General features: G+C 25.6%; 2 protein-coding genes across 8 annotated transcripts; one reads left to right on the forward strand and one right to left on the reverse strand.

Annotated features, from left to right (window-relative positions):
- The first annotated feature begins 1,885 nt into the window (after nt 1-1,885).
- LOC126893994 (peptide chain release factor 1-like, mitochondrial) lies at nt 1,886-13,408 on the forward strand. 3 transcript variants are annotated; one of them, XM_050664611.1, is made up of 8 exons: nt 1,886-2,244; nt 2,680-2,765; nt 2,824-3,010; nt 3,291-3,454; nt 5,312-5,429; nt 5,498-5,634; nt 5,695-5,806; nt 13,188-13,408. In XM_050664611.1, the coding sequence occupies exons 1-8, from the start codon at nt 1,968-1,970 to the stop codon at nt 13,274-13,276; spliced, it is 1,170 nt and encodes a 389-aa protein (XP_050520568.1). In that variant the 5' UTR covers nt 1,886-1,967; the 3' UTR covers nt 13,277-13,408. The 3 variants fall into 3 exon arrangements, with proteins under 3 accessions (XP_050520568.1, XP_050520567.1, XP_050520569.1); XM_050664612.1 differs by lacking the exon at nt 13,188-13,408 and adding an exon at nt 8,143-8,796 and having other exon boundaries at nt 1,899-2,244; XM_050664610.1 differs by lacking the exon at nt 13,188-13,408 and having other exon boundaries at nt 1,892-2,244; nt 5,695-6,080.
- On the reverse strand, nt 6,388-21,868 carry LOC126893986 (voltage-dependent calcium channel subunit alpha-2/delta-3). 5 transcript variants are annotated; one of them, XM_050664589.1, is made up of 29 exons: nt 21,541-21,867; nt 21,343-21,424; nt 21,046-21,153; nt 20,749-20,959; nt 20,530-20,661; nt 20,088-20,347; nt 19,898-20,011; nt 18,574-18,778; nt 18,366-18,502; nt 18,165-18,305; nt 18,011-18,103; nt 16,596-16,652; nt 15,626-15,706; nt 15,438-15,512; nt 13,767-13,871; nt 12,310-12,381; nt 12,034-12,175; nt 11,913-11,967; nt 11,481-11,623; nt 11,184-11,231; nt 10,565-10,658; nt 9,519-9,551; nt 9,226-9,443; nt 8,988-9,139; nt 8,666-8,929; nt 8,176-8,290; nt 7,909-8,104; nt 6,831-7,032; nt 6,390-6,740 (listed from the first exon to the last, which is right to left on the reverse strand). In XM_050664589.1, the coding sequence occupies exons 1-29, from the start codon at nt 21,642-21,644 to the stop codon at nt 6,636-6,638; spliced, it is 3,744 nt and encodes a 1,247-aa protein (XP_050520546.1). In that variant the 5' UTR covers nt 21,645-21,867; the 3' UTR covers nt 6,390-6,635. The 5 variants fall into 5 exon arrangements, with proteins under 5 accessions (XP_050520548.1, XP_050520551.1, XP_050520546.1 ...); XM_050664591.1 differs by lacking the exon at nt 11,184-11,231 and having other exon boundaries at nt 6,388-6,740; nt 21,541-21,868; XM_050664592.1 differs by lacking the exon at nt 16,596-16,652 and having other exon boundaries at nt 6,391-6,740.
- Between the last annotated feature and the right edge of the window lie 5,572 nt (nt 21,869-27,440).

Here is a 27,440-nt window from a genome sequence, read left to right on the forward strand (position 1 = left end):
TTTAGCTTTAATAAGACTAAAAATCGTTAGTAATTTGTTTACTTGATTGTTTATACCATTTTTTTGGACAAAATTCAACTATTTAATTTTAAATAGATTTTCACATTTTTCTTAAGATATTTTAAATACTTTTCAAATACTACAGCTAATATCTAATTAAATAAAACACTGCTAATTGTTTATATTGAATATTATTTTCAAAATGTATCGCTATTTTCCACATCTAAAATTTTACATTCGAATTAAAAAAAGTCGATTGGAAAAGTATGGAAAGATTGTTAAAATACTCAATACATTGCATTTAAATACCAAACAGTAGAAAAATATTTGGATTCTCATTTGATTCATTTACGTCTCTTTGTTTGTCTTTAGGGGCAGAAAATAATGACTGCGAAAGATATAACTGTACTTCAAAGGAATTTTTTACAGACAATAAAAAAAAAGCAATTCTCATTGGTTATTTTTAATCCGTCTGACGCAAATTTTTTAGTAATTAAAAATAATATTTCATTACAATTTTGTAAGATGATAAATACACCTTATCATTCATCTTATGTGTGTATTTAGACACAGACTATATGAACACAGATAATTCACTCTGGATGTAAACAAAAACTAAAGGGTCACGTGACTGCGCACGATATCAGTATGACCACTAATTCCAGCATGAAATTTCGTTATGTGTATTCTATATTATTTTATTTATACAAATTAGTACTACACTTAAAATTATTCTTAAAATATAATTTTTAGCGTTGAGTTATGATGTAAGTCAAAAATTATTTGTTATAGGGAAAAAAGAGTGACTTTCTGGGCTGTTTGAATTATTTTAAGCCGATAAATTATTATTGATATGCTGATGACCTAAGGTAGACTATTCACGTAGAAAAAAAAACTAGTTTTACTTTAAAACAGCGGTTCTTAACCTTTTATAGAACACGGACCCTTGAAAGATTTTTAGAAATGCGGACCCCCTACCAATTTTTTGTCGAATACCTTTCTTTTACAAAACATATCAAGTTATCATAACCAAAATTATAATAACTATTTTATATTACAAATTATAGAAGAAAACATAACAAAATATACACATTTATAATTATTATTATTAAACTTAATTTTTCATTTTAAACTTTAACACCATTAAACACTTAAATTAAAAAAAAATTGTAAAATAAATTATTTTATTCTTAATATTCTTAAAACTTAATTTTTATATACTTAATTATTAAGTCTTAATGCGATGGTTGATGTTGCATTTCAGATACGAGTTTTTGAACATAAGGCTTAATACTTGAAAGCTTTAACTATAGTTCAGATTCTATGTTTTCTATTCGGTTTCGAAATTTATTCTTAATATAAACGAGGGCGGAGAAGGCTTTTTCGCATAAATAAGTTGTGGGGAATCCAAAGAACATGTATCTGTTATTAATTATGTTATTTATATTGTATATAATATGAATGCTGATGTTTGTACTCAAGCATTGTAAATATTAATAATTATTTGTATTTAATAAAACACTAAAATTATTTGATTTAAAAACTTTTTATTTCATAATGTAGTATCATTTAAATCGTTAGGTTGATAATAAAGTTGTACAATAATATTGTACAATACCTGAACAATAATTTACAAAATGTCATTCGACGGCACTGATTTCATGCGCTCTCCGTTATCAATCTTTTTAGAAATTTCCTTTGTTCTCGCTCGAGTGAGCTATCTGTGTTCATATAGTCTGTGATAACACTATCTCTCCCTTACCGGTTTATTAAATGATTATAAGTTATATTTGTATCATAATATTTATATGTATAATTTTATTTATACTTTACTCATAGTTTAATAACTACACATTTTACACATCAAAAGTTAAAATTATTATGTATTAATTAATGTTAAAATTTGTGTAACATATTCAATATAAGTAAATAAAACACTTATAACATTTAATTAATCATTATAAATAATGAAGTTCATTAATACTATGAGATTATTACATATTTGTAAACTATCATTAATCAGATTAAATTATTCAAAACACAACTTTATTATCCATTGTTTTTCAACAACATCTTATCAGTTTTCAAGAAATTTATTAGACAATCCTGGTATAAGATCATACATAGATAATTTGATATCAAATGAGTATTCAGATTCAATGACAAAGCCTAAGGTTTCAACTCTTGTATCAAAAATCAGATCATTGAAAGATGATTTGCTTTCATTGCAAGAATTAGACCTAGGTAAGTTAAGTAGTTTAGTACAAATCAAACAATATATTTCTGTTTTTGTCTCCTACTAAAATTTATATTTGAAGTAGTTTAAATAATTGTATAATTGAGTGTTATTTGTTTAATCATATTACTCATCATTTTTAGAATATTTCTGTTATTACTATTTTTATATTTATTTATTCACTTCCAGAAGACAGTGTACCAGCAAAATAGATTTGCAACACAATTGTATATAAATACAACAACCAATTTAATGATACTTAGTTATAACTATTATATAACAAAAAAATTAATAATATAAAAATAATAATAATTAAAAGTTTTGATTTTTAAATTCTGTAGACAAATAAATTAACTATTGATTCATTATAAACTTAATATTATCTAAAGTTGGAAAAAAATTAATGTTACAATGATCAATACATTTTATTCTTAATTATTCAGATAAAGGACAAGACAGTGATTTTTATACGCAAGTAAACAAAGAAAGAGATACCATTTTTTTTAAATTAAATAAACTTGAACTTGAAGTGAGTTTCTACTAAGATTTTAATTAGTTTTATACTAATTGAATAATAAAAGTATTAGCTTTTAGGTGCCTTAGTACCAAAAGATGAAAGCCTTAATTGTTCTGATGTTATTCTAGAAATAACAGCAGGAGTAGGTGGTCAAGAAGCAATGATTTTTACTCAAGATTTATTAGAAATGTATAGCTCTTTTACTCATTATAAAGGATGGCAAAGTGAAATGGCTGATTATTGTCCTACTGACCTTGGTAAATATAAATAATATAAGTTTATTATTTTAATTATGTTTATTAGTTTAAGTAATAGCGATAGGCAAAATGTATTCATTATCCTTTTTAATTTGCAAAAGTCCCTCTCAGTAAAAATTCAATTACTTTTAAATAAAAAATAAACACAACCTATTTTTAACTTTTCAAATTACTCATTGTATAATGATTATAATATTTTTCTTGTTGTACATTTAAATTAATTAAAATGTATTAAAAAAAAATTTTTTTTTAAGTATTTAATATTTAATCTTCTTAATAGGTGGTATAAGACATGTTTGCCTAATGATATCAGGGAATGAATGCTACCGCTTATTGCGTCATGAAGGAGGTGTTCATAGAGTTCAAAGAGTCCCTAAAACGGAAAAATCTGGTAGAATTCATACAAGTACTGTAACAGTTGCTATCTTACCGCAACCAACTGAAGTAGTTACCTTTTAAATTTCTACATTTTAAACTATTAAATTGAGTTGCCCTAGAACTGGGGGGCAGTTTCCCCTTGATAAAAATACGAGGGGGCAAAAGTATGATTATGTCCCCCCAATAGAACCTGACAAAAAAAAAATTACAATGAATCTGGAAACATTACCATACTAAATTTTTTAGCTATTCAGATTTTGAGGATTAAAAAGTGTTCATGAATTTACCTAACTCCAGTTGAATATTAAAAAACGATAGTATAGTGAAGTCGTGGCATAATTGGGTCAAGTATAATGATATCTGACAGTCATTAAAATTATTATCATAAGAAACACTTTGATGCAAATCTATAGTGTTTAATTTTAAAAAATTGGTGGATTATTTCAAAAGCAAAATTAACTCTTATTTTTTGTTCTACTTCGACTGCCATTTGCATATAGAAAATAGGTCGTTAATACAAATTTTTTTTTTTGAACTTCTAGTACATAAAATAAGCTTTATTTTAATATATATTTAAAAAACGCAGATTTTCAAAAGTTTTACTTTTTATACAAATTTTCAAAAATTCAAAAAAACTTTTTTTAACTTTGAAATCTCTTCAAAATAATCAAAATAAGTATAAATTTATATTAAATGTTAGTTAGATTCGTGTAAATTTTATTTTTATTGGGGGAATCATTACTATGGCAAACCCTTATAGGTATTTTACAATAAATATAAAAAAAAAATTTGAACACAAAAATAGCATGTTATTTTACTACGGTAGTCATTTCATAATAGGTCGTCAGAACAATTTTTTTTTTTTTAATTTATAGTACGTAACATAGCTTTAATTTGACATATGCTTTAAGAATGCAGTGTTTCCAGAATATTTTTAAAACTTAAGTTGAAAAAGTTGAATTATATAAAAAAGTTGCTATTTTGAATACCCTGTTGTGGGCAGGTAAAGGGTCAGATTTTCAAAAGTATTATATCAAATAATAGATAATCACTTAAGGTTTCTATATAAAAAAAGTTATTTTGTTTTGTTCATTTTTCAATAACTTATAATAATTTAAAAAAAAAATTTTGAAATTTACTGATTTTTAAAATCGTAATTTTTTGGGTGATTTTCATCATTTACAGGGAAAAATTTTCTATTTTTAAAGGTAATGTCTTCAACTAGATACAATTTGTGTTTTTTTGACGTATCGTTGAGAAAAATTGGTCTAGTAAGAGCTAAGAAAAAGTAGTGACAGACACAAAAAAAAAAAAATAATAAAAATAAATAAACACATCATGGTAAAATTAATATCATCTCAGCTTTGTAACAAAGCTAATAATATTTATTATTAAGAGTAAAATTTGTAAATTACCGGATTTTTTATATATGATCACTAAAATCCACTAAAAATAGCTTAACTGGCTTTTTAGCTTAGTAACAACCAAGAGGACCGAGTCATTAAATTTTTGCCCTCTATGTAAAAAATAGTTCCGGTGCCCCTGATTAGATTTTTATTTATTGCAATTTAATAGTTGAAAAAATAGATATCTTCAAACAAGAAAATTATTCCAAATACTATTAAATAAGTCTACATAAAGTTATTTCAACATTTTATGATTATTTTAAATAATATGCATACTATATAATGTACTACAATCTAAAAATGATGAAAACTATTTAATGAATCAAATTAAAAATTTATTTTCAAGTCAAATTATTTGTTAATAATGGATAATTATGATATAGAAAATCACATACTGCTACATTGATACTTTTAATAATATTTTGGCCTGACATTTGAGTACTTAATAGTATTACTAATATTAGTGAAAATTTCTATTATATTTTTAATTAAATAGTAAATTTTTTATAAATTTTAGTTTGACGTAATAATAAATGATAAGGATTTAATAATTGAGACAAAAAGAGCTTCTGGTGCAGGTGGACAACATGTAAATAAAACAGATAGTGCTGTCAGAATGCATCATAAACCAAGTGGTATGATCAAATAAAAAATAATTTTTATATACATTAAAAATCTTTCAAAGTATTAATTTTTATTCTAGGTATTATTGTTGAGTGTCAAACTGATAGGTCACAGATAAAAAATCGTAAAATAGCTTTACAAAAACTTAGAGCAAAACTTTATCAAATGCAATTAGAAGAACAAATATCTAGTACTAAATTAGCTAGAAAGCTACAGGTCAGTTAGCATTTCAGACATAATGTTAATTATTTATCTAGTTATAAAAATGTGTTGTAGGTTGGCTCAAGTGCTAGATCAGAAAAAATTAGAACATATAATTTTAATCAAGATCGTATAACTGATCATAGATTGAGTAAAAGTATTCATAATTTAGTTGGTTTTCTAGAAGGTACTGAAATTTTAGATAAAATAATAAATGAATTGGAAACTATGTCCAATGAAACTTTGTTATATAACTTTATACAAAGTATTTCTCTAGACAATTAATGATCAATTATTTCATGTAAATAATAAACTAGAACTTTTAAAATTATTAAAATGCCTATAATTGTTTTTTTTTTTTAATTTAATAGTTGTTGATGTTATTTTTTAGTTATTTTTCGACCTATGGTTTTATATGTTTGATTTAATAAAAATTTAATTAAAAATAATTAATAAATATTTTAGTACAGTATTATGTCATCATTTTAGGAAATTCAATCAATTTAAAAAAATCATTGTCATTATAATATAAATAGGCCTTTATATATTTAAATTATAATTAAATAATATTATATTAATGAAGTTTATTTGTTACCAACCCATTCAATTATTACCTTTGAAAATTCATATCAAAGCTTAAAATAATTGCCTGGTTACAACTTTAATTAGAAAAACCTTAGGAAACCAATGTTATTTTCATAGAACAACATCACACTCTATGAAATAAATTTATTTTACAAGATAAACATTCATTTTGGTCTTTAAATTCATTTTTATTAAATAATGATGCAAATTTATTTTTAACGTAGAACAAAAATTTCCAATAGGAATAACAATTATTTGTATTCTTTGGTATTTATTTACATAATATATAAAATAGGTAATTTGTAGTATAAATAAGTATTAAATTCATGAAGTAGTCATTGATAAAGTTAGCAATCATAAAAGATAACATCAATTAAAAACTTTAAGTTTTAAACAAATATAAAAAATGTAGTTTAAAAAATAAAAAACATTTATAAAAGTTTTAAAAAATTAAACGTAGAAAATAGAAGTATTAATACAGCAGTGGGAACTAATGATATACCCTTTCCACACATTTTGTCATATATTTCGTGTTCCTAAAAATTTACCGCATACAATAAAATTATTATATGTTATTACTTAAATGAGCTCTTAATTTCATTGAAATTTCGTTGATGAATACTCACTTGAGGATGTGTTCTTATGCAGGCCATTTTAGGCCTATTTCGAGGTAAACTGGAAGTAGCTTTATGGCAACTTAACGATATATTTTTATAAGGGACTTCATGGGGTATTGTGTCAAAAGCCATTGTGTCATTCTCTGTACATAATCCGTCAACCACTAATAGAATTAAGTTAGTGTTCATTATTTTGCGTACTTCATAAGGTCTAAAAATAAAAATATTTGTTAGTGTTGGATTATCGTGCATGTTATAAGAGGGTAATTTGGGGAATATAACCCGATTGAAATCGCGTAATTCGAAAAAATTCTTTTTTTTTTTTATAGGAGCAGTAAAAATATTTGTTATACATTCCTCCAAGAAATGACCTGGTAAAGTTCTTGTGTTTGTATTATATGAAATACTAAATAATAAATAAAACCAAAATATTTTGTTGAAAACGACAATTTTTTTTAAACAATTGAAAATACTTTTATAATATTTGAAGGGATACTAGTCACTCCGAATTTTACATTTGCGTTCTCGTCAATTATATTTTTTTTAATTATAACCAAGGGCTTCCACAGAAATTTTTCATGGGGGGACATTATTTTTTTAAGTGTTTCATTTTACTATTTACTCAACAGACCCACCATTAAAGAGTGTATGATCGGGTTCTTTGACCTAAGAACCGTTCTTCTTTGGACATTATAAGAGCAACAAAAAGAAGTTTAGCGCCCTCAATTATCGAATTAGGTTCTCAAAAAATTAAAAAAAATTATGTATGCTTTCATTTACATGGATAGTGTTTTTAGAGTAAAAAGAAAATGTAATTAGAGGGTTCTTAAAAATATTACTTTAATAGGCGCCTACGAGCTTCACAAAAAAAATATTAAAAAATAAATTATTTTTTGGTCGTTTTATGTATTATTTATCATAAGTGTCGCTATATATTTGATAGTTAAAAAATAAATATACGTACCATTTTTCTAAAAAAAAGAGCAATGCTCTTATCTTAATATTCATAATATAATTTAATAAAAATAACATTTTTTATCTTTATAAAATATTGTATACCCATGACTACAACTTAATATGAATTTACCTATCACATCTGAACTTTCTTTCAATTCGTTCTGGTATTTTTGATGTTAAAGTATACAAATTAACAACTCGATCGCATGTTTTTGGCCGAGTTCTATTAATCATAACAACATGTAGGGCTCTTTCTCCTTCGATTTGGAAACTTTTTAATTGTTCTTCAGTGTAGTTGTTTTCTTCATCATCCATATAGTCGGATACTACGATTAAAATATTAAAAATGTATAATTAATTTTAGTTTTGTGAACAACGAAAGTGAAAATTCACTCACTGTCTTCAAATATAGCTTGTGCTTGAGACAACATCCATTGGAAATTCGTTTGAGCAGCTACCAAAAACATGCGTCCAATCAACCATCCAATTATACTCCGTAAATGATGTATTGGCTAAAAATTATAATTTGTTTCATATAATCAAATGTTCGAAAGATAAAATTCTATATTTTTCCAAATATCTTAATAATCAATAGTTAAATACTTTAGTGTAAAGTATAAAAAATAAATTTATTTTTTTTAAATTTAGTACCATTTTTAAAAATGGTACATTTTATTTTTACTATTTGATAGTTTTGAGTTTTCTAATATTATAACCCGGCGATACAATAATACTTAGTCAACCATCCTCTTTGATATAAAATTGTATTTAGAAAATATATTTTTCCATTAAACCATCAAATTTCAAGACGTACATTGTCCTCAAATTAAAGTGAGTCATTAATAATAAATTTTGAGGTAAAAGCGATATAGTTTTCTGTTACTTACAGTTAGCAAAAAAGATGCGCTACTAGAGTCGTCTTCGTGTTCTCGTTTAAAACACACTCCTTGGTAATCAAAAATTCTAATTTCTTTGAAAACTTTATCCGCTACCATCATTTTCATTATGATTCCGTTGACTTTACCGAAAAACATACCGGTCTCTTGGACATTTTCCGATGCAATGATGTATCCATTGTTATCTAATATGTAACAATCTCGTTCGTCTGATTCACAAGTGTCTTTTGCTGAACAACCATTTTCCGAATAACACTGTTCAAAAATACATAATGAGCTAGTTTTATATGTATAAAAAAAATAATTATATTACTTGTCTAGTAATATTAATGAAAAGTTCTTGTAAGGCAGAGTGTCGAAACTGATATCCGACAACGGCGGCGGCAGCTTTTTTAGTTGGCTTGGTGTCCTTGTTTGAAACGAATACTGCCTGACTGGCAGTCACCAGTGTGGTTCTGGTGTTTTCTACGTCAAAAAAAAAAAAACACGTTATTCGATAACAAAACTCATATAATGATGTAATCATCAATGCAATTCGATAAAATACTAACCGATTTCGAAAGGCACGGAATATACATAGCTTTCATCGTATACTGAATTGTATTCGACTGCTCGCCTGTACCACACTTCTTCTATAGAATAAATGTTATCTTGAATGAATTGAGGAGTCAGTGACTTAGACTTCTGTTTATAATCTATCCACCTGGTAAGGCCACTATGAGTAGCCACAAAGGCTAACGTTACGCCAAATCTTTTCTCGAATTCGTTTCTGCACGAAGCCGAAATAAACAAAAGTATTTAATTAGTTAGCTGTAGTTTCGTTTATAAATAACATATACATTACCTTGGCAAAAGGCTCATCAAAACGGCCGCTGGACTTTTTTTTTACAAATAAACAAAACAAAAGGTGCATCGTGCGTTATATTAATGTGATAAAAAAATTAATTAGCGTGAGTATTTTGTCTAGTTGTATACTATGTGTATAATTGGCGCGTGAGTGATTATTTTTGTGCGTTTAAGCTGACAAATCACTCTCTCCATGACAAAACCGTGTAACTAGATTTTTTGAAATTATTTAGGAAGAAAGAAATAAAACGCCATTTTTGTATAGCTAAGAATGGAAATAGGGTTTTTAATACTTATTTAAGAAAAATGAAATTTTTTTTAAATAATGTTAAAATATGAGTTAATAATTGAAGTGTATATTTTTTGAAAAAAAAATTCTCAAAATGTCCAGTTACGTGATTTTGCCATAGAGATGATGATGTATAAAGCTTAAAATATTCATTTAACCTTTTTCATTACGATATAAGTATTTCTTTATAGAAGACTACTATGTTATGAGAACAATAGAAATCCGTTTCCTTACTTAATGAACATTCTATATATTTACTTATACAACAGAAATATAGAGTTAAATAAACAAAAAAAGTTGTATGCATTTCCAGTTTAATTTCAAAAGTCAAAGTTTACTGTACGAAGATAATTATTAATTTCTTTATTATTAAGATTTATTAAGATCTTTAAGATCTTTATTAATTGATAAATAATTGAAAATGAAGTCAATAATATTTGTAATTTAAATTAGGTAATATTAACTTAACAATAAAATTTTCTGACACTATGCTTCTATCTAATTACTTAGATATTGTATTATAAGTTATGTAAAGTTATTTTCAATTTTGTGCATTTATTTATGTGTAAATGTGCATTTTATTAAAACGGTGCTGTTAAATATATTCTTCTTATCTAAATATAATTTAAAAATGTGTAGTACGAGTGCAGTTAAATTATACTGTTTAATAAAAACATTGTGCATTGTGAAAAATTTAAATAATAAATTCCATAAAAATTCAACCTAAATTTTTTTGTTCTTTTAAATTAACTTACTTCTTTTTCTTATCAGGATCGTCTTTTGATTCCGTGAATAATCCTTTTGTAATGTTTGCGTCATAAATCAAGCTCAACATTAATTCTTTATTGCCTGAAAATTAATAAAAATTAATTTATTAAAAAAAAAAGACAATTTTTAGTAAAAAGAAGCCACACGCTCAACAAAGCAATTCATTCATAAATAAGATTTCATTCGATAACCCACAAACGCATTCACAAACGTTAAGCTTAAAATTATAAATGCAAAATACATTAAATATATATTTGTAGAAAACAAAAAAAGTTTTATATATCGGTTGACGGTATTATTAAATGTTTAGTTATCTCAAAATAAAGTATATATTTAATATATTTCATCTACTTAAGAAATAATTATTTGGAAAACTATTTATGATTAACAAATATTTTAAATTAAAACGCTAAATTTATCATAGATGTTTAGTATATCATTCAAACATTTTATTTTCATGATACAAGTAGCTTGATAGATGTACATATAAATATTATAAAAGAAAAAAAATTAGTGAGAAAAAACTTTCAAACTAATATATTTTTTAAAACTGTATACAACATCACAATCAAGCTTTTCATCATGCAAAATTTGTCTTTAACTCACAATAACATTTGCAATCATGATATTCCTCGGGCTTTTTCGTCCCATTCGCTGCGAAAATAAGAAATAAACTTACTTGCAATGGATTAAAATGTTTTAGTTTTTAATATTTAATTAACGATAAGTATTGTTCGTAAATGTTCAATATAAAAAAATGTCTTAAATTTATATTTGCATTTAGTATTATAAGACAAATCATTTTATAATTTTTAACCTTAGCATGATTAACCAAATTAACTATATAACCGTTTAAGGAATAATCGATATTATTGTACCAATAGTTTTATAATAATCACTCACAGTAATACGATTCACTGTAGAACCTTGGAGGTGGCCATTTGTTCCAAATATTAGACCTTGTACTAATACGCATGAGAAAATGTTTCAGTTCTTCTTCCTTGGTGTAATTATTGTCTCTGTCATATTCGTATCGACAATAGAGCCTAAAAAAAATTTGGTGAAATTATTAAGTAAAAAATATTTTTTCAAAATAGGGTTGTTAAGAAATATTTAAAAAAAATCCTGTTTAAAATATAAGTAAATAGTTTAAAACGTTTAAAATGACACGTAAGACCAATGTAGATTTTGAAATTTTTTGTGTTTTAAATACTGTGTTTAAAACATAACAACCCTGATTCAAAAATAATTTATCATTAACATTTTTTGCTCACTAGTAATTTATAATTTAAAATGTTTTATTTTTATATTTATAAAAAAAAAAAAAATAACTACCAATCTGGATGAATTTTCCAGTCGTCATCTTTAAAGTAATCAAGCAATGATGATCCTGTAATAGAAAATATATATTTATTAGGATTTGAATCATGTATTGTGTTTAAATATTGTTACTTACTCGTTGTACTTAAATTTTGAAAACGATCAGGTATTCTTACACTATGCCCGAAGTGTTTTTCTTGCAGAGCTACTACAACTGTATAAGGTGTACCTTCCACTAATGAGTAGTAATAATGTCTACTAGCAGTTGCAGCACGTCTCTATCATTAAAAAAGTTTAGTAAATATACTGATTTGAAAACAAGCGGATAAGTTAAAATGTTATTTTTATTAGGGAAAGTTATAAGGAATAGAATTGATTATTAAGAAGAAAGTTCAAATAAATTTCTACTTACTAAATTGTCATAGTGGTATTTAATTGAAAGTTCAAGGTCTCCGGTAGTGTGGTTGATAATGTAACCCCGAAGCTGCAAATACACAAAATCTGTTAAATATCATGGCATGAAAATTCATATTGTTGTAACAGCTTTGTTATCTATACTATTGTTTTTGATTCCTAGTTGTTAAATTGATTTGTCACACTTATCAAGGATTGCTATAAGTTTCACCACAAAGATTCCAACGATCTAAAAAGATCGATGCGCGCTTATATAAATTCAATTACGTTCATTTTAGTTATTAGTTGTTCGTGAGCTGATTAAAGTATATAAGTGGTAGGATTTTAGTAATTTTTAATTTTGCGAGTCGATATAGTTTACATTTAATTAAGTGAGAAATGGTTGGTAACTATGTAAGTAAAAATTATTTTCTTAATTATTTTTCAATTATGTGTTGTAATTAGGCAGCCTGTATAGCTCAGTTGGAAACGTGTCGTGCTTCGATGTGCAAGCATCGAGGATCGATTCCGTACCGCCAAACTGTGCCGGTTTTTCATTTTTCTTTTCTCTCATACTAGTNTCAATTATGTGTTGTAATTAGGCAGCCTGTATAGCTCAGTTGGAAACGTGTCGTGCTTCGATGTGCAAGCATCGAGGATCGATGCCGTACCGCCAAACTGTGCCGGTTTTTCATTTTTCTTTTCTCTCATACCTGTTTTTTTAGTTGAAAAGACGTTAAAATTTAAAAAATAATGATTGAGCGTCTAATCACATGAGAAATTTAAATCGATACTAATTCTTGCAATTAGTATCGATTGGAATTATAAAATTCCTTATTTAAAACGATCGAAATATTATTACATCTTTCAAACTTCTTAAGTCCTTTTAATTTTTAGGTGTCTCGTCGGGTTTTCCTAATTACCTGTTGCATATTATTATTAAACGACGATTTCAAAAGAGCTGTAGAGGCTACGACAACAAGTAATAAGTCAGGCGGTGTTGATACTATTATTGTTGATGCTGTAGTTGTACCTCAAGATGAGAATTCTAGTGTGTATGAATCATCTTCGAAGAAAATTAACAAATTCGAATTAGATCACAAATATTCAAAACCAAAAGCGCGACAAATTAATCATGAACATAATTTTAAAATTATTAACGACGGAGATCATATGAACACAGAACAATCACATAATTCAAATATTCTGATAAATTATCCTTTCTCAATGATGAATTCATATTTTCCTCGATACTTTCCATACAGCTACTCGTACAATTATCCATATAATACCCAATATCTTGGAAGTTACCCTCGTTTTGGTTATTATCCTTATAATTTTGTTGGATGAAGACAAATAAATTATAAACTAATCAATTGTTAATAATCAATAAATATTAAATTTAATGCAACGAAAATACTACCCTCTTGTTCATTCACTTCTAATAATTTAATAATAAGAATAAATATAGCTTACTTTCAATAAGTCTTCGTGATATTCTCTTGGGTGTTGATCACTTTCGACTTGTTCAACTTCGATCATGTCTATACTATTATAATTCGGTTTCAAAATGTTTCCAAACTAAAAAATGAAAATGAAATATTATGATAACATATATAACATCGTGAGTCGTGTTATAACAAATTATTTTATAGTTTATCCTTTTGAATTATATAACAGCTGCCCCATGAGTTTAATTTAGTACGTCCTGTAATATGCTATACAACTATACTAATTTAATTGTGTATAATATTTTGTACCCAACACATGTATTTATTGCAATCTATTTTAACTTGTAAAATTAAAATGATGTAATAAAATATTTAGAAATAATTATAACAGATAAAAATTATTACTATATAGTTATTTTTTGTATTAAATGGTGAGTTAATTTTCGAAATTTTTTCCCAAAAATTACATATATTTATGTATGCAGGATTTAGCAAATCTAACTGACAACTCTCATAACTTTTGAAACAATTATAATTTCGTAAAAAAAATTTTTTTGAACAATTTTTTCATTTTCAAACTACATTAAAAGCATTTTTATTTTTAAGAATAAATAAAAATAAAAAGTATTTTAAAATAGCCACATTTTAATTTTTTTTTTATGAAAAGTTTTAATAGGTTAATAACCATTTTAAGACAAGTATATATTGAATCACAAGAATTTTAACACATGATGTTAATAATACATACTTTAATATAACATATATTTTTTAATTTTATGTAGTATGATTCGGAATATGTATTATAAATATATATCAGTACGAGTTGTACCCACTCGCGCTGCATCGAATTCATTGTATTACAATACTTATAACTCAATCAGTAGTCTATGTACTTATAGAAAATAATAGTTATTTCAAAATTTCAAAAAAGTAAAAAATTTATTTTTGTTAGAGACGAGTAATAAAAAATGTGCTTTAATGTAGTCCAAAACTGTAAAGGTTATCAAATGATAAAAGTAACGCAAATATATATTGGAGCATAAGTTATTAAAGATGTCAAAAACCAGTAGGCGCTGTATATTAAGAGTATATTAGTATTAACTAACAACGTTTATAACTTTGATACAGTTATCATTTTGTTAAATCTTTTTTTATATTTAATAATTATTGCCCTCATACACTATATTTAATGTAATTATTTTTTTATTATTAATCACTAATAAGGAAATTTTTAAATATATTTTTTAGTCTATATACATTTTACAAATTTTAACAATTTTAGGACAGGCCACATACATTTTAATGCATAGAATGAGTTAATTGTGAGTGTAGGTGCAGCTCATACTGATGTATTTGTATTCTCGCGTTCCATACCCACTGTATGTATTAGAATGCTTATAACTCAATAAGTTTTGTCCTAAAATCGTTATTACAATTCAACATTTTTTGTAAGATAAAGGCTAAAAAATTTATTATTTTTTAATTAAATTTTATATATATATACATGTATATTTTTTATTAGTGTTACATAATCAAAAATATGTTTTTAACAATTATTGTTAAAAACAATATTTCAACAAAATGATAATTGTATCACAAGTTATAAACGTCGTTTGTTCAGTATGAAACACACTATATATATATGACTCATATTGCGTTAAAGTAAATTATTTAGATACTTAAAATTATTATTTACCACAGGTCTTAAATCTGGGTGAGTAATTACAAAACCATTGTTAGTAACAATGAAAGCATAGTTGTTGACGCCAAGCTTGTAATAAAAATAAAAAAATAAATTTAAGAGATTAACTAGAATTATTTTGAATACATTTTTTTAATATATATTGCATAGCTTTGAGTAGGTTGTATTCAATTTGAACTTACCACATGTGGCATCATTGCTTCCCGTAAATCTGCTTCTGGAACGTCAGTTCCTACGACACCCAATAAATGGGCGACTTTTGTCTGTAATTATTTTTATAAATTAATTTTGTTAAATTTATTTATCAAAAATGTTTAAATACAAAAAAACAACAATTTTTTAATATTTCTCTATGTTCCAAATAATTAGAAAAATCTAAAATTTAATATATCAATTTTTAAAATATAGTACATCTATGTAATAAATTAAAATTTTACTACTAAATCTAGATTGGAATATTATCAATATTTACTATATGAAACTATTTAAAACAAATGTTATATTTTACTAAAGTTAAGCTACGCGCTAGTTTGTGTAAACACAATGTGTAGGCTAATAAAAAATAATTATATGCCGTACACAGTATTTTTTAAATATTATTAATTATATAAATATAACTATTAAATTAAAAACAAACATTTTAATTTTAAAATAATACTTCTAACATTTTGGTACCCGATTAAAAAAAAATTCCGATTGATTGTGTAGAATTCGGATTTTTCCAATTCGTTACCGAAATTCCAACAAAATCTGTCTAATAAAACAATATACAAGTAATATTATCACCATAATTGTATAGTCAACTACTAAACCTACAACTACGTATATATCTAATTTTTTTTTTTATTCATATTTTATACTAAATTATTTACTTTTACATAAATCTAACCATGTAATTAATGGCTACCTATAATCAGGAGATATTTGTACTTCTAAAACAAATCATTACCTCTAATTTTAATGATAAAAATATTATAAGAAGGAAATCCAAAAAATTTGGTCACAACGTTTGTAAAAATAAAATATACTAAAGTTAGGAACTATTTAACAAAAATTATAAATATACAATAAGGTATGCATTTTTTATATGTATAACTAAAGTCGACCAATACAAAATTATTATCACAGACTACCGAGTGAAATTTTAAATACCTCGCGTGTTTCCCATACCCAGATGTTATCATTTATAAGCCTTCTTACAGTGATATTCTGTTGGGAAATAATGATTAAACATTTTTATTAATAGTTAATTATTGCATTTAATACAATGATAGATTGAATAATAAATAATTTAAAAGTCGAAATTTAAAGTACATATTAAATTATTAGCTAAGTATAATTTTCAAAACTTGTAAATAACACTATTCATTTAGTGAAAAAAAAAAATATGTAGTTGGATTTTTTATTTTTATTTTAGCTGAGATTCGTTTTTTATATAATTTAAGAGATTCATTTAAAAGTTAAAATACTAGAGATTAATTACAAAAAATTATTCATTCTATCTAAAAGGTGCATCATTTGGAGAGTGGCAATTAGGGAATTTGCCTGGTCTAATTTTTAGTGAAAACTGGGACTGATGAATCCGTATTCGTGTCATATTTTATGTAAGTTCATTCCTTGTGAAATCAAATTTATAATAATTTAATATGTATAGTAAAAATTTATATTTATGCAATAAAAAGGACACTTAATATTTCATACGCAATTATTTAAAATAAAAATGAAACCCGATTTAATAGGCCTTCTCTTTGTCATTATAATTAGATACAACATAGATTTTTATTTTGTTGTTAAATAAAAAACATGTATCTTAAACAGCTTAAACTTCAAAATAAAATAAAAACTTTTATGATTATTTTGTTTATAATGTTTAAACAATAGTTACTAACATTGTATCCTAAAATTGTTTATGTAACCTATAAACGTTAAAAGTGAAAATTCTGTTAATCATGTCTCCGGTCTTGGTCTTAACAACCACAGTTAATAGAGTTTTTACTAATATTTCTTATATAGTTAATGCANAATTCTGTTAATCATGTCTCCGGTCTTGGTCTTAACAACCACAGTTAATAGAGTTTTTACTAATATTTCTTATATAGTTAATGTATAATGATTCGATATATATNACAGTTAATAGAGTTTTTACTAATATTTCTTATATAGTTAATGCATTAATTGTATAATATATGTATATGTTTATAATTTTTTTTATGATTCGAAAAGTTTGAAAAGTTTTTAAGTTTAAAAGATTTTTTAGAAAATTCCTTGAATATTATTTATTCATTATTGTCAAAATGATTTTAGAAAAAGTTCTGTTATAGCAATTTTTATATTATTTGTAATAGGTGCATTTTGATAAGCTATTAAAAACTACGAATAACTTTTTAAAATGATTGGTTGGTTAAAAATGCCCTTTATTATTATGAAAATTTTTGAATTATTAACAATTAATCATTTTAAGTATTAGTGACAATATTGAAAGTGTTTATCTGAAACCTTAACTTTGTTAAACTGTCACGTTTAATTAATGTGTAAAGTATAAAAAATATACACAAATAATAACTTACAGTTTCTGTTATTTTGTCGTAAGCTGGCATCGCTATAGATGTGATTAAGTTATGACTTTTTTGTCGGTTTATATTAGTGTTTTGATTTTGTTCCTAAACAGAAAAAATAACAATCAATTTATCTTTATATTTCAATATTTTTTTAAAATATTACTTTTTTAAATCTATCGCGATCCCATTTTTCTAAATTTTTTGGGAAAAAAAATTTATTTTTCATTTTTTTATAACTCAAAGTTTTTTCTCTTTGCTCATTACACTCCTCTCGTTCCCATAAGTAGTCCGTCATTTTTGGATCCTAAAGTCGGTAATATAAATATAATATAGTTCATAAGGCGTATAGAATTTAGTTGAGTACTGTAATATCTGCATAAAGGGGTGTCCAAATTGTAGGGTGATAAGTTTGATGTAGTACTAGTGGTCTTGCCATAACTGGCAAATAATGTACCACTTGTTCTCGAACCTCTTCCACTGTCCGCAAATGAACGAAAAACCCTAAAATGAACAAAAAAATTACTCGTTGAACATCTTCTTAATCTTATTAAAATGTAAATGTATTTACTAACCATGATTCGCACAAGCCATCCATTTTACATCTCTTGTCTCCGGTACTTCGCGACCTATTAGGTATGTAAACACTCTGACTGGCATTCCCTGTGTACCTTCTCGCCAATTGAATAACTTGAAAAGTTCATAAAAATTTTCTGGTACACCATCGGTGACTAACATAATAGCTTGATTACACATTGTACCTCTTTTTTGTTCTCGGTACTGAAATAAAGGTGTAACAGTATTATAATAAAATATATAAATAGTATATAAAATAATGGTTAATCCATGACAAATCATCCAGAAGTGGTTGCATGACTACCTCACTTTTTTTTATGACCTTCCCATTTTTATGGCTATTTCAATGTAAAAAATATTTATGAGGACGCAATAAAATAAATATTATTTATTAAAATATTTTAGAATATTATCATAATAATTTAATTAATTAATTTTTTTATTTTGCAACTAAAATAATAAATTGAATAATTATAACATATATAATAATTATATTGAATCGTAATATAATACATATATAATAATATAAAAAACAATTACAAAAATGTGGTTTGAAAATAACAAAAATCTATCATTAAATTATTTGATTTTGAGTGACTTTTTACTGAGTTTCTAATGCTAAATTTTACATGTTACACTTTTTTCGCAAACTTCAAATTTTTATGATGTATTAAAAAGATGTATAACGAAAAAATTAAAATAAATTTTTTTTGAAATTACGTCAATCAACAGAAATAATTCACCTAATTTTATAAAAAATTTTATTTTATAAATTTCTAAATTCCAAGAAAATTGCTTTAAATATTTGAAATTTAGATGAAACATAGATTATACACTGTACAATACCACATTGGAAAATCACTATATAATAATAACTTCTTAATTGTTTTAATGGAGCTTAAATTGACAATTTATACAGAAAAACACCATTATTAGAAAGTCATAAAAATTTAGAATTTCATATAATTTTTTTTTTTAATGTAAACTTTAAGTTACAATAAGGTCAATTCTAAAATTTTTATTTGATTAAATTAATATTGAATAATCTGTGTGGTTTTTGACGTTCTGGCTATTTTCAACATTTTTTACATTGAAATAGCCATAAAAATAGGAAGGTCATAAAAAAAAAATTGTTTTAATCTAAATATAGCATACAATATAAACCCTACATATTTAAGAAAAAAGTGAGATGGTCATGCAACTACTTTTGAATGATTTGACATGGATTGACCTTTATAGTATAGAAATTTTAGAAAGGTTAGTTTCCAAAGTTTGAAATAATGGTGTTTATTACGGTGAAATATTATCAGAAAGATTATTTACTTTTTCTAGAGTTTTAAATGCTACGGTTAGCGCAATTCTGAAGTCTGATATATTGTTCGGTTCGGCAATATTTTCAACTCCTAATTTCAGTTCTCTTATATTAGCAAGAGTTGCCTAAAAATATATTAAATAAATATGCAAAACATCATTTTTAATGATTTTCGCCTAACATTTTGTTTTGATTACTCACTTGCACAAGTAAATCTTTGTAGCAAGGAACAACCTCTTCTGTTTCATTATTAAATACTAGCACATTAACATAATCGTTAACTGAAAGTGTATCCAATAGTGTATTAATGACATGTCTGGCAATAATTTTGCTTTGACCCATCATGGATCCAGAATTATCCACTAAAATAAGTATATCTTTGGGACAAGCTGCTGCTTCTACGTACCACGGCCTCATTCGACAATCATACAAGTCTACTGGATTTATAGTCCAACTCATGGCTAAAATTTAAAAGATTATATTGAATGTTAAAATATTATCAATATCAGCAAAAATAATAGTTAGAGAAGTATTAATCCATGTGGAATTTTCATTTGTTACTTTAACACATTTAAGTCATTAAACGAAACTTATTCCTGGTTAAATTAATATTAAAGGCATATTTAATATAATAAATGCGAACCTGGATACTGTCGCATGAAACCTGTTGTACTTCCAAAATATTGCCATGACATCCTTGGATCGTTTCTATAATTGAAATCGAATATGGCATCCAAATTTTCGGACCATTTTATAGATTTTAACACATCTGATGCTATTTTGTTCATGAAATTTATTAATAATTTTACATATTGTCAAGATTCTGTTTAGAAGTAATGTGTATTGTAAAAATTAAACATACCTCTATCATAAACGTAGGTTGGTACATGCACAGAACTGTAAGATAAGTTTACTTCCGTATTAAAGAAATGAGAATTTGCTACTAAATTTAAAGGTAAGGATGAATTTGGTTTTTCTGGATCAGGTTTGGCACTTCTATATAAATATGAATTACTTGGCACTGGTTTATTATGAGCATCAAATGCAGCCCCTTCAACAGTGTCTAAAATTCTCTGTAAAAACAAAATAAATAAATTTACTCTTTTCGTACCATTTTATCTTAAATTAATGTCTTCCAAAATATCCCTAGTAACTTTACCTTCAAAGCTTGTTGTTTTTTATCCATCATGGATTTAATCACACTAGAAATGTTGGCAGCTAGAATTTCTCCATTTTTTTCTTCGATTCTAGATTCTTTATTATACTTCTAAAATATGAACAATTTTATGAAATATATTTACACTATATTCAACACATTATACTTGGATGTTCTTTTAATTATTTAATAAGTAGATAATTATAAGTAGTAATTAATCAGACTTAAGTAAAAATGAGAAGAAACTTCACTAAAATTATTAGTTTCTTAAATATTAAATTATGATGCTATTAAACTTACTGCCTGCAATGATTTTCTATTTGTAATGTACTCGCCGCAATTCCAAAGTTCGAAGTACAACTTTTCTGCCCATGTCTGTAACCTAAATTATATAACTTCAAATTATTTTGAATTTGTTAATTATTAAAATTTAGCAATTTGCAAGTGATGTTATTCGATATTATATTGTACTTATTAAGTAACACATTATGTACTTACAAGGCAGTTTTGACAGGTCCATGTTCAAGTTGAACGCAATGATGTGTTGAAAAAGAACATAAAAATAATATAACTAATACATTTTTCAAGCTCATTTCAGTCATTAGTCATTAATTAAATATATTATTTATGTACAAATAGTATGGGTTATACGGTAAACATTTTATATTATTTTAATATATTGATAGTAAAAAAAGAATGATTTTCTTTATTTGTTTGTACGAATAGCCAACGTGGAAACAAAAATAGTAGCTACTGATGGAACTTGGTTACGAGAAGTGAAAGGACCGATCGATATGAGGTCCCTTAGGTGACTAAAGCGACGATTGAGCGCATGGGTATAAGTTTCTTTTGACAGTAACCGCCGCATGGTCATCTGTATCTGTTAAAAGTTTACTTATCAGTTGTTTTATGAATAACTCGCACTACTATATATAAAAACAGCGACTAAAATTAATCGAAACTGGAATTATACTTAGAGTAATTAAATTAAGTGACAAATGAAAAATATACAACTAAAAACTAATAATTGCTAAATATCATTGAAAGTTCGATTTATTAATGAAAATGTCTGTACATTATTAATAGACTTAATTTTTTTTCTAAATAATTAAATTTACATTCAAAGTATTTTTTTATTATTTATCACTAATAAGCAAATAATAAAAATAAATTTCTTTCATATTTCTAAAAACTATTTATAAGCATTTTCTTAAAAAATGTTTTAAAAAATCTATTTTAATATTAAGACACGCATTCAATGAACAACAAACATTTTAATACAATGAGTGGGTATGAAGCGCGGGTGGATGAAAGCATAGCTGGTACACGTATACTTTGCTCTATTTATACAGGAGGCTTAAAATATTCAAGCGTAATATACCTTTTATATATTTAAACGAATAATTATTTTTTTGTTTTTGAGAGGAGGGAAAATTTGATTGATAGTCAAGTTCTAATTCACTAGTAAAAAATATCTACGTAATTACGAAAGGAGATTCGGGTGTCACATCCAAGAACAAAAATTAAAGTTCCTTATTTAATTTCATTGAAACTTAAAAGGAAAAATTTCGAAAAAACAATAATAACAGTTGTACTTCTCCCGAGAGAAAATAAAAAGTATGTTTTCAAACAAATCTGGTATTATTCAATTTGATTGTCAAATTTTCAAACTTTTACTGATAAAAAAAAGATACACATAAATAACTGTTATATATGTTTTATTTTATTATTTGAAACTCGATATTAAATTTGGATTTTTATTTACTTTAATAGACATATAGAAAACATAATTCATTTTTTGTACTTAAAATACATATTAAGATTCAAGATATTTTCTTTCTTTCTTCTAGTGGGGGCTCAACATGCCTGTATATTGAAGAATACTCAAAGAATGACCGAACAATTTTAATGTCGATATACTTATATATACAATTTAAATATTCTATAAATTCTTTAAACTTTTGGAAGTTATCTTTCAATTTATCTTCTAATGATTTTTTAATTTCTTCGTCATTTTCATTAATAATTTTAAATGAATTGACAAAATATTTTTTTTTAATACTTTTATCAATAAACTTTATATTTTTACTATTTATAATATCATAGGATTTAGTTTTACTTGGTTTTTCAGAGAATGAATGTTGTATAATGTAGTAGATATTTTCTGGTTTATTTTTAAATTTGAATATATTATTTAATGTATCATTATTATTCAATAGTTCGTACATTATGGTATTATTAATTTTAATAATATTGTCATTTTCACTTAACAATAAATACGATAGATGTTTCCTAATAAAATACAAAGCTACGATTCTAAAAATGTTAAAAACTTTGTTTTGATAATCTTTTATTTTTAAAATCCATATATCAAACCAATAATAATCCTTTGTTATTTTGTATGCAGTATTAATATTATCAATTATATCGTTATAAATGTTCTGACTTTGTTCCCCAAAAGTCATTATTATTGTTTTCAAAATATCTTCGTTTTTTATAAATTCGTAAAGATAAATATTACTAAGTGAAATCCAATTTTCTACTTCTATACCACTCAAAAAAAAGGAATTATTCTGATTTCTTTTATTCATAACATGAATAATATTTTTTATTTCTTTACTTATGTATGTGTCATTTTTATTTGTTTTTTTAACTTTGGTAATCTTTATGTCACAATCGTTTTTTGTGTGTGATTTTAAAATTTCTATTATAACTCGTATAAGATCCTTAAAATGTATAACCAAGTTATCATCCGAATAATTTTTCTGTTTTCTTATGTAAATTGCATACATGAACATAGCCCATAAAGGATCTAAAGGTGCATCTAGTTCTGACTTTAGCATTAGGGCTAGCATGTGTTTAATAATTGATTCATCTAAAAGTAAACTATCATTTTCTTTTAATATTTCAATTTTTTTTAATGAATCAATAAGGATCATATATTGTAAAAGATTATTTAAGTTACTGCAATAAAGGTTGTAGTAGATAATTTGTGGCCTGTTGTATAGTTCAAATGATGATGGTTTGTTTATATCATTAGTCATGATACGTTTAAATTCCTTTATATTCACACGAGATGGTAAATTGTGTGTTAATCGTTCATATCCAGTATCCAATTGCCATGCTATTTCAAGTTCTTCTACATCTTCAAAATTCTCCGGTGTCGGTTTATAACAACAACATGTAATAAATTGGATATTAATAAATATCCCAAAAAATATTATCAGCACGAAAAATTGATGAAAAATCATTATTATAATCTCAGTTACTTACTATTGGTATGACTTCTCAAGAAAAAAACTTTTTTAAAACTACACATTTAATAAATTTTAGATATTTTAGTGTATGTTTTCATTTATATAGATATATTTATAAATACATTTATTACGCTGACAAATTTTGTTTTCAAAAATAAAAAGTACATTCAATTTAAAAGTGATTTATNACATAGAATGATATAGAATGATATAGAATGATTTAGAATGATATAGAATGATTTAGAATGATATAGAATGAGTGTAACTAGCGCATACTAAACCACGACTGACTGTAGGGTACCTACAGTGGGAGTCCTTTGCCCATGGTTGCCCTAAAACCCTTGGTCAGCACATTCCTGTGTTCGACGACAGTCGGACGACCATGTATTATATACTCCACACAATTATAAAATAATATTCAGGGGTTCTTAACAGTATTTTATAGTCTAAATAATAGCATTATTATAATATTTATTATTTAGACTATACATTTTACTGAACCATTATTGAAGGAATTTTAACGACTTTTCTGTAATATCTTTAAGAGTTAAGAGTCTAATTTGAAATTCAGAAATCATTTATAATATGACTTTATCTTTTTATGTACTTACATAAATTGTTAAATATTGTTAATTATATTATTAATTTATTTAATGTACTTACAATTTTTCACTTAAGTGATGGGATTCTTGATCTTTATTGAAATTATTGAATCTAAATGAGATGAAAATTAAATGAGTTTAACTTAAATTTATTCGAACTTAAAAAAGAATTAAGAAAAAATGCAAGAAATTCCTTGGCATACGCGGGTTGGAACCTTGTACCCTATACGCGTAGGACACAAGTGTTAGCGACTCGGCAACCGTACGTCACTTTCGACGACTGAAAAAATGGCAATTTAAGCGAGTTCGAATTTCAAAATTATTTTTCTCGACTTAAAAAAAGCAAAAAAATATAAATAGGTGTAAAGTTCTATGCTATATCANGTATATAATACATTTATGAGGTATCTCATAAACATTTCGAAGATCGATTTTTTTTGAGCCACCCTAATATATATATATATATAAGTGTCAGACTTTCCGAGACACTTTCAAAAGTTAAGTTGAAAAAGTTAACTTTTTGTGAAACAGTTGTCATTTTAAACCCCCCTGTGGGCAGATAAAAAGACAGATTTATAAAAAAATATACCAAATGAAAGGTAAAGACATTATGCATTTATAAAAAAAAAGTTATGGCAGTTTTAAGTAAAAAAAATTTTAAAAATGTCAAAAATTAGCGATTTTTAAATTTGTCATTTTTTGGATATTTCCCCCACTTATGGGTAACGAGGGAAATTTTTCAATTTTTGAGGGTAATGTCTTCGACTAGATACGATTTGTGATATTTTGACATTCGTTAAAAGAAATCGGTTCGATGAGAGCTGAGAAAAAGTGGTAACAGACACAAAAAAAACACATCATAATAAAATTAATACTTTCTTAGCTTTGCTTCGAAGCTAAAAGATTACCCAATAGAGTAATATACAAATATTTTACTGTATGGACGACGCTGCCGGTCATCCAAAATCAGTACATAAGATCGCAGCTGAGCCATAACCGCACGCACATGATTGCAGCACCTCGCTAATGATATACGTTTAAGAATATTGCTCGGACAACGTTTCCGGTCGTCCAAACACCCATAGTAAAATGAATAAGTATGCTTGATCAAATTAGTGCGCATGATTGGCCTAGGGGCAAAATATGCAACTAACAATAAACTCTACTTAATGTCACACGTAAATACGTTGTGTTGTGTATATTCTATATAAGGAGCACTGTCCCGATTTAGTCAATTATTTTAATGAACTTTTTAAGTTTAATTTGGTTTCAAATTTCATTTATAATTTTTAGCTTCGATGCGAAGTTGAGAAGGTATTAATTTTACTATAATGTGTTTTTTTTTGTGTCTGTTAAGATATTAAGAGAAAAATGAATTGATTGAAAAGCTCATCTTCAAATTATATAAAGATTAAATAACAGAAATGTAAATGGATCATTAAAAGAAGCAACAATAAGGAGAGGAATGAGACAAGGATGCCCATGGTAGCTCTATCTATTCAATATTTCTTTGAAATGAGCATAGACATTATGTAAAGCAAGATCAATGGATTGAAAATAAATGGTTAACATATATACTGTATTCGCTTTGCTGATGACATTGTTATCTTAGCACAGTCTGAACATGACATAAGTAATATGCAAAAAATTCTATCAAGTGCACTTGAAGAATTTAAAATGAAAATAAATTCCATGAAAACCAAAACAATGCAAACACAGATCTAAAGCAAACATTCCAAAACAAGATTCAGCTTATCACCAATAAACATCGGACCTTTGGCATACGTAAAAGATTCTTTGAAACGTTTGTCTGGAGTGTGTTTTCATATAGCAGTGAAACATGAACAATTGACAAGAATGATAGAAGCAAATTAGAAAACATTAGAGTTATAGATATTGAGAAAAATATCAAAGACAAATTGAATAGGTAAGAAAAGAAATGAGCAAGTGTTAGAAGAAGTACGAGAAGAAAGACAGCTGATGAAGGTTATTTATTAAAAAAAAAAACGGTAGCACAGTGGGGTCGAGGCACAGTGTGGACGAGTCATAGATGGGACAAGTATAGATGATATCTGACAGTGATTAAAATCACTATCATAGGAAACGCTTCGATGCAAATCTGTAGATAGTGTTTCCTTTAGAGAAATTGGTGAAATATTTTAAAAGCAACATGAACTCTTATTTCTTTAATTATATCCTGATTAGCAGTTCTTTGATTTTAAAATATAATATATGAATAAATACTAATTATAGTTTTTAAATTTAGTATGAAATTGTGTGGCCAGCTATGATGTATGGTTCATAGTGTTGGGCGGTTGATAAAAAAGTAGAGCAGAGAATAAGTGTAGCAGAGATGAGAATGCTTAGTTGGATGAGTGGAGTGACTAGAGAAGATAGGATAAGGAACGAGCATATAAGAGGAAGTATAGGTGTTGCGTCAATCGTGGATAAGATGACAGAAAATAGACTTAGATTGTTTAGTCATGGTATGAGGAAAGAAGAATCGAAAGCTGTAAGAACAGTTATAGAAATGAATGTT

This window comes from Daktulosphaira vitifoliae, unplaced genomic scaffold (genome assembly GCF_025091365.1).
Source record: "Daktulosphaira vitifoliae isolate Bord-2020 unplaced genomic scaffold, ASM2509136v1 Scaffold_1, whole genome shotgun sequence".
Taxonomy (NCBI): domain Eukaryota; kingdom Metazoa; phylum Arthropoda; class Insecta; order Hemiptera; family Phylloxeridae; genus Daktulosphaira; species Daktulosphaira vitifoliae.

What these genes read in the sequence shown, in the direction of transcription:
- LOC126893994 (XM_050664610.1), top strand. Translation starts at nt 1,968, where the DNA reads ATGAAGTTCATTAATACTATGAGATTATTACATATTTGTAAACTATCA. An exon ending in TTATTGTCCTACTGACCTTG is followed by an intron (nt 3,011 to 3,290) that starts GTAAATATAAAT and finishes TCTTCTTAATAG; the next exon opens with GTGGTATAAGACATGTTTGC. An exon ending in TCTTACCGCAACCAACTGAA is followed by an intron (nt 3,455 to 5,311) that starts GTAGTTACCTTT and finishes TATAAATTTTAG; the next exon opens with TTTGACGTAATAATAAATGA.
- LOC126893986 (XM_050664589.1), bottom strand. Translation starts at nt 21,644, where the DNA reads ATGACTGAAATGAGCTTGAAAAATGTATTAGTTATATTATTTTTATGT. An exon ending in AACCTACGTTTATGATAGAG is followed by an intron (nt 20,662 to 20,748) that starts GTATGTTTAATT and finishes TGAACAAAATAG; the next exon opens with CATCAGATGTGTTAAAATCT. An exon ending in CATTTAAAACTCTAGAAAAA is followed by an intron (nt 18,779 to 19,897) that starts GTAAATAATCTT and finishes CCTTTATTTCAG; the next exon opens with TACCGAGAACAAAAAAGAGG.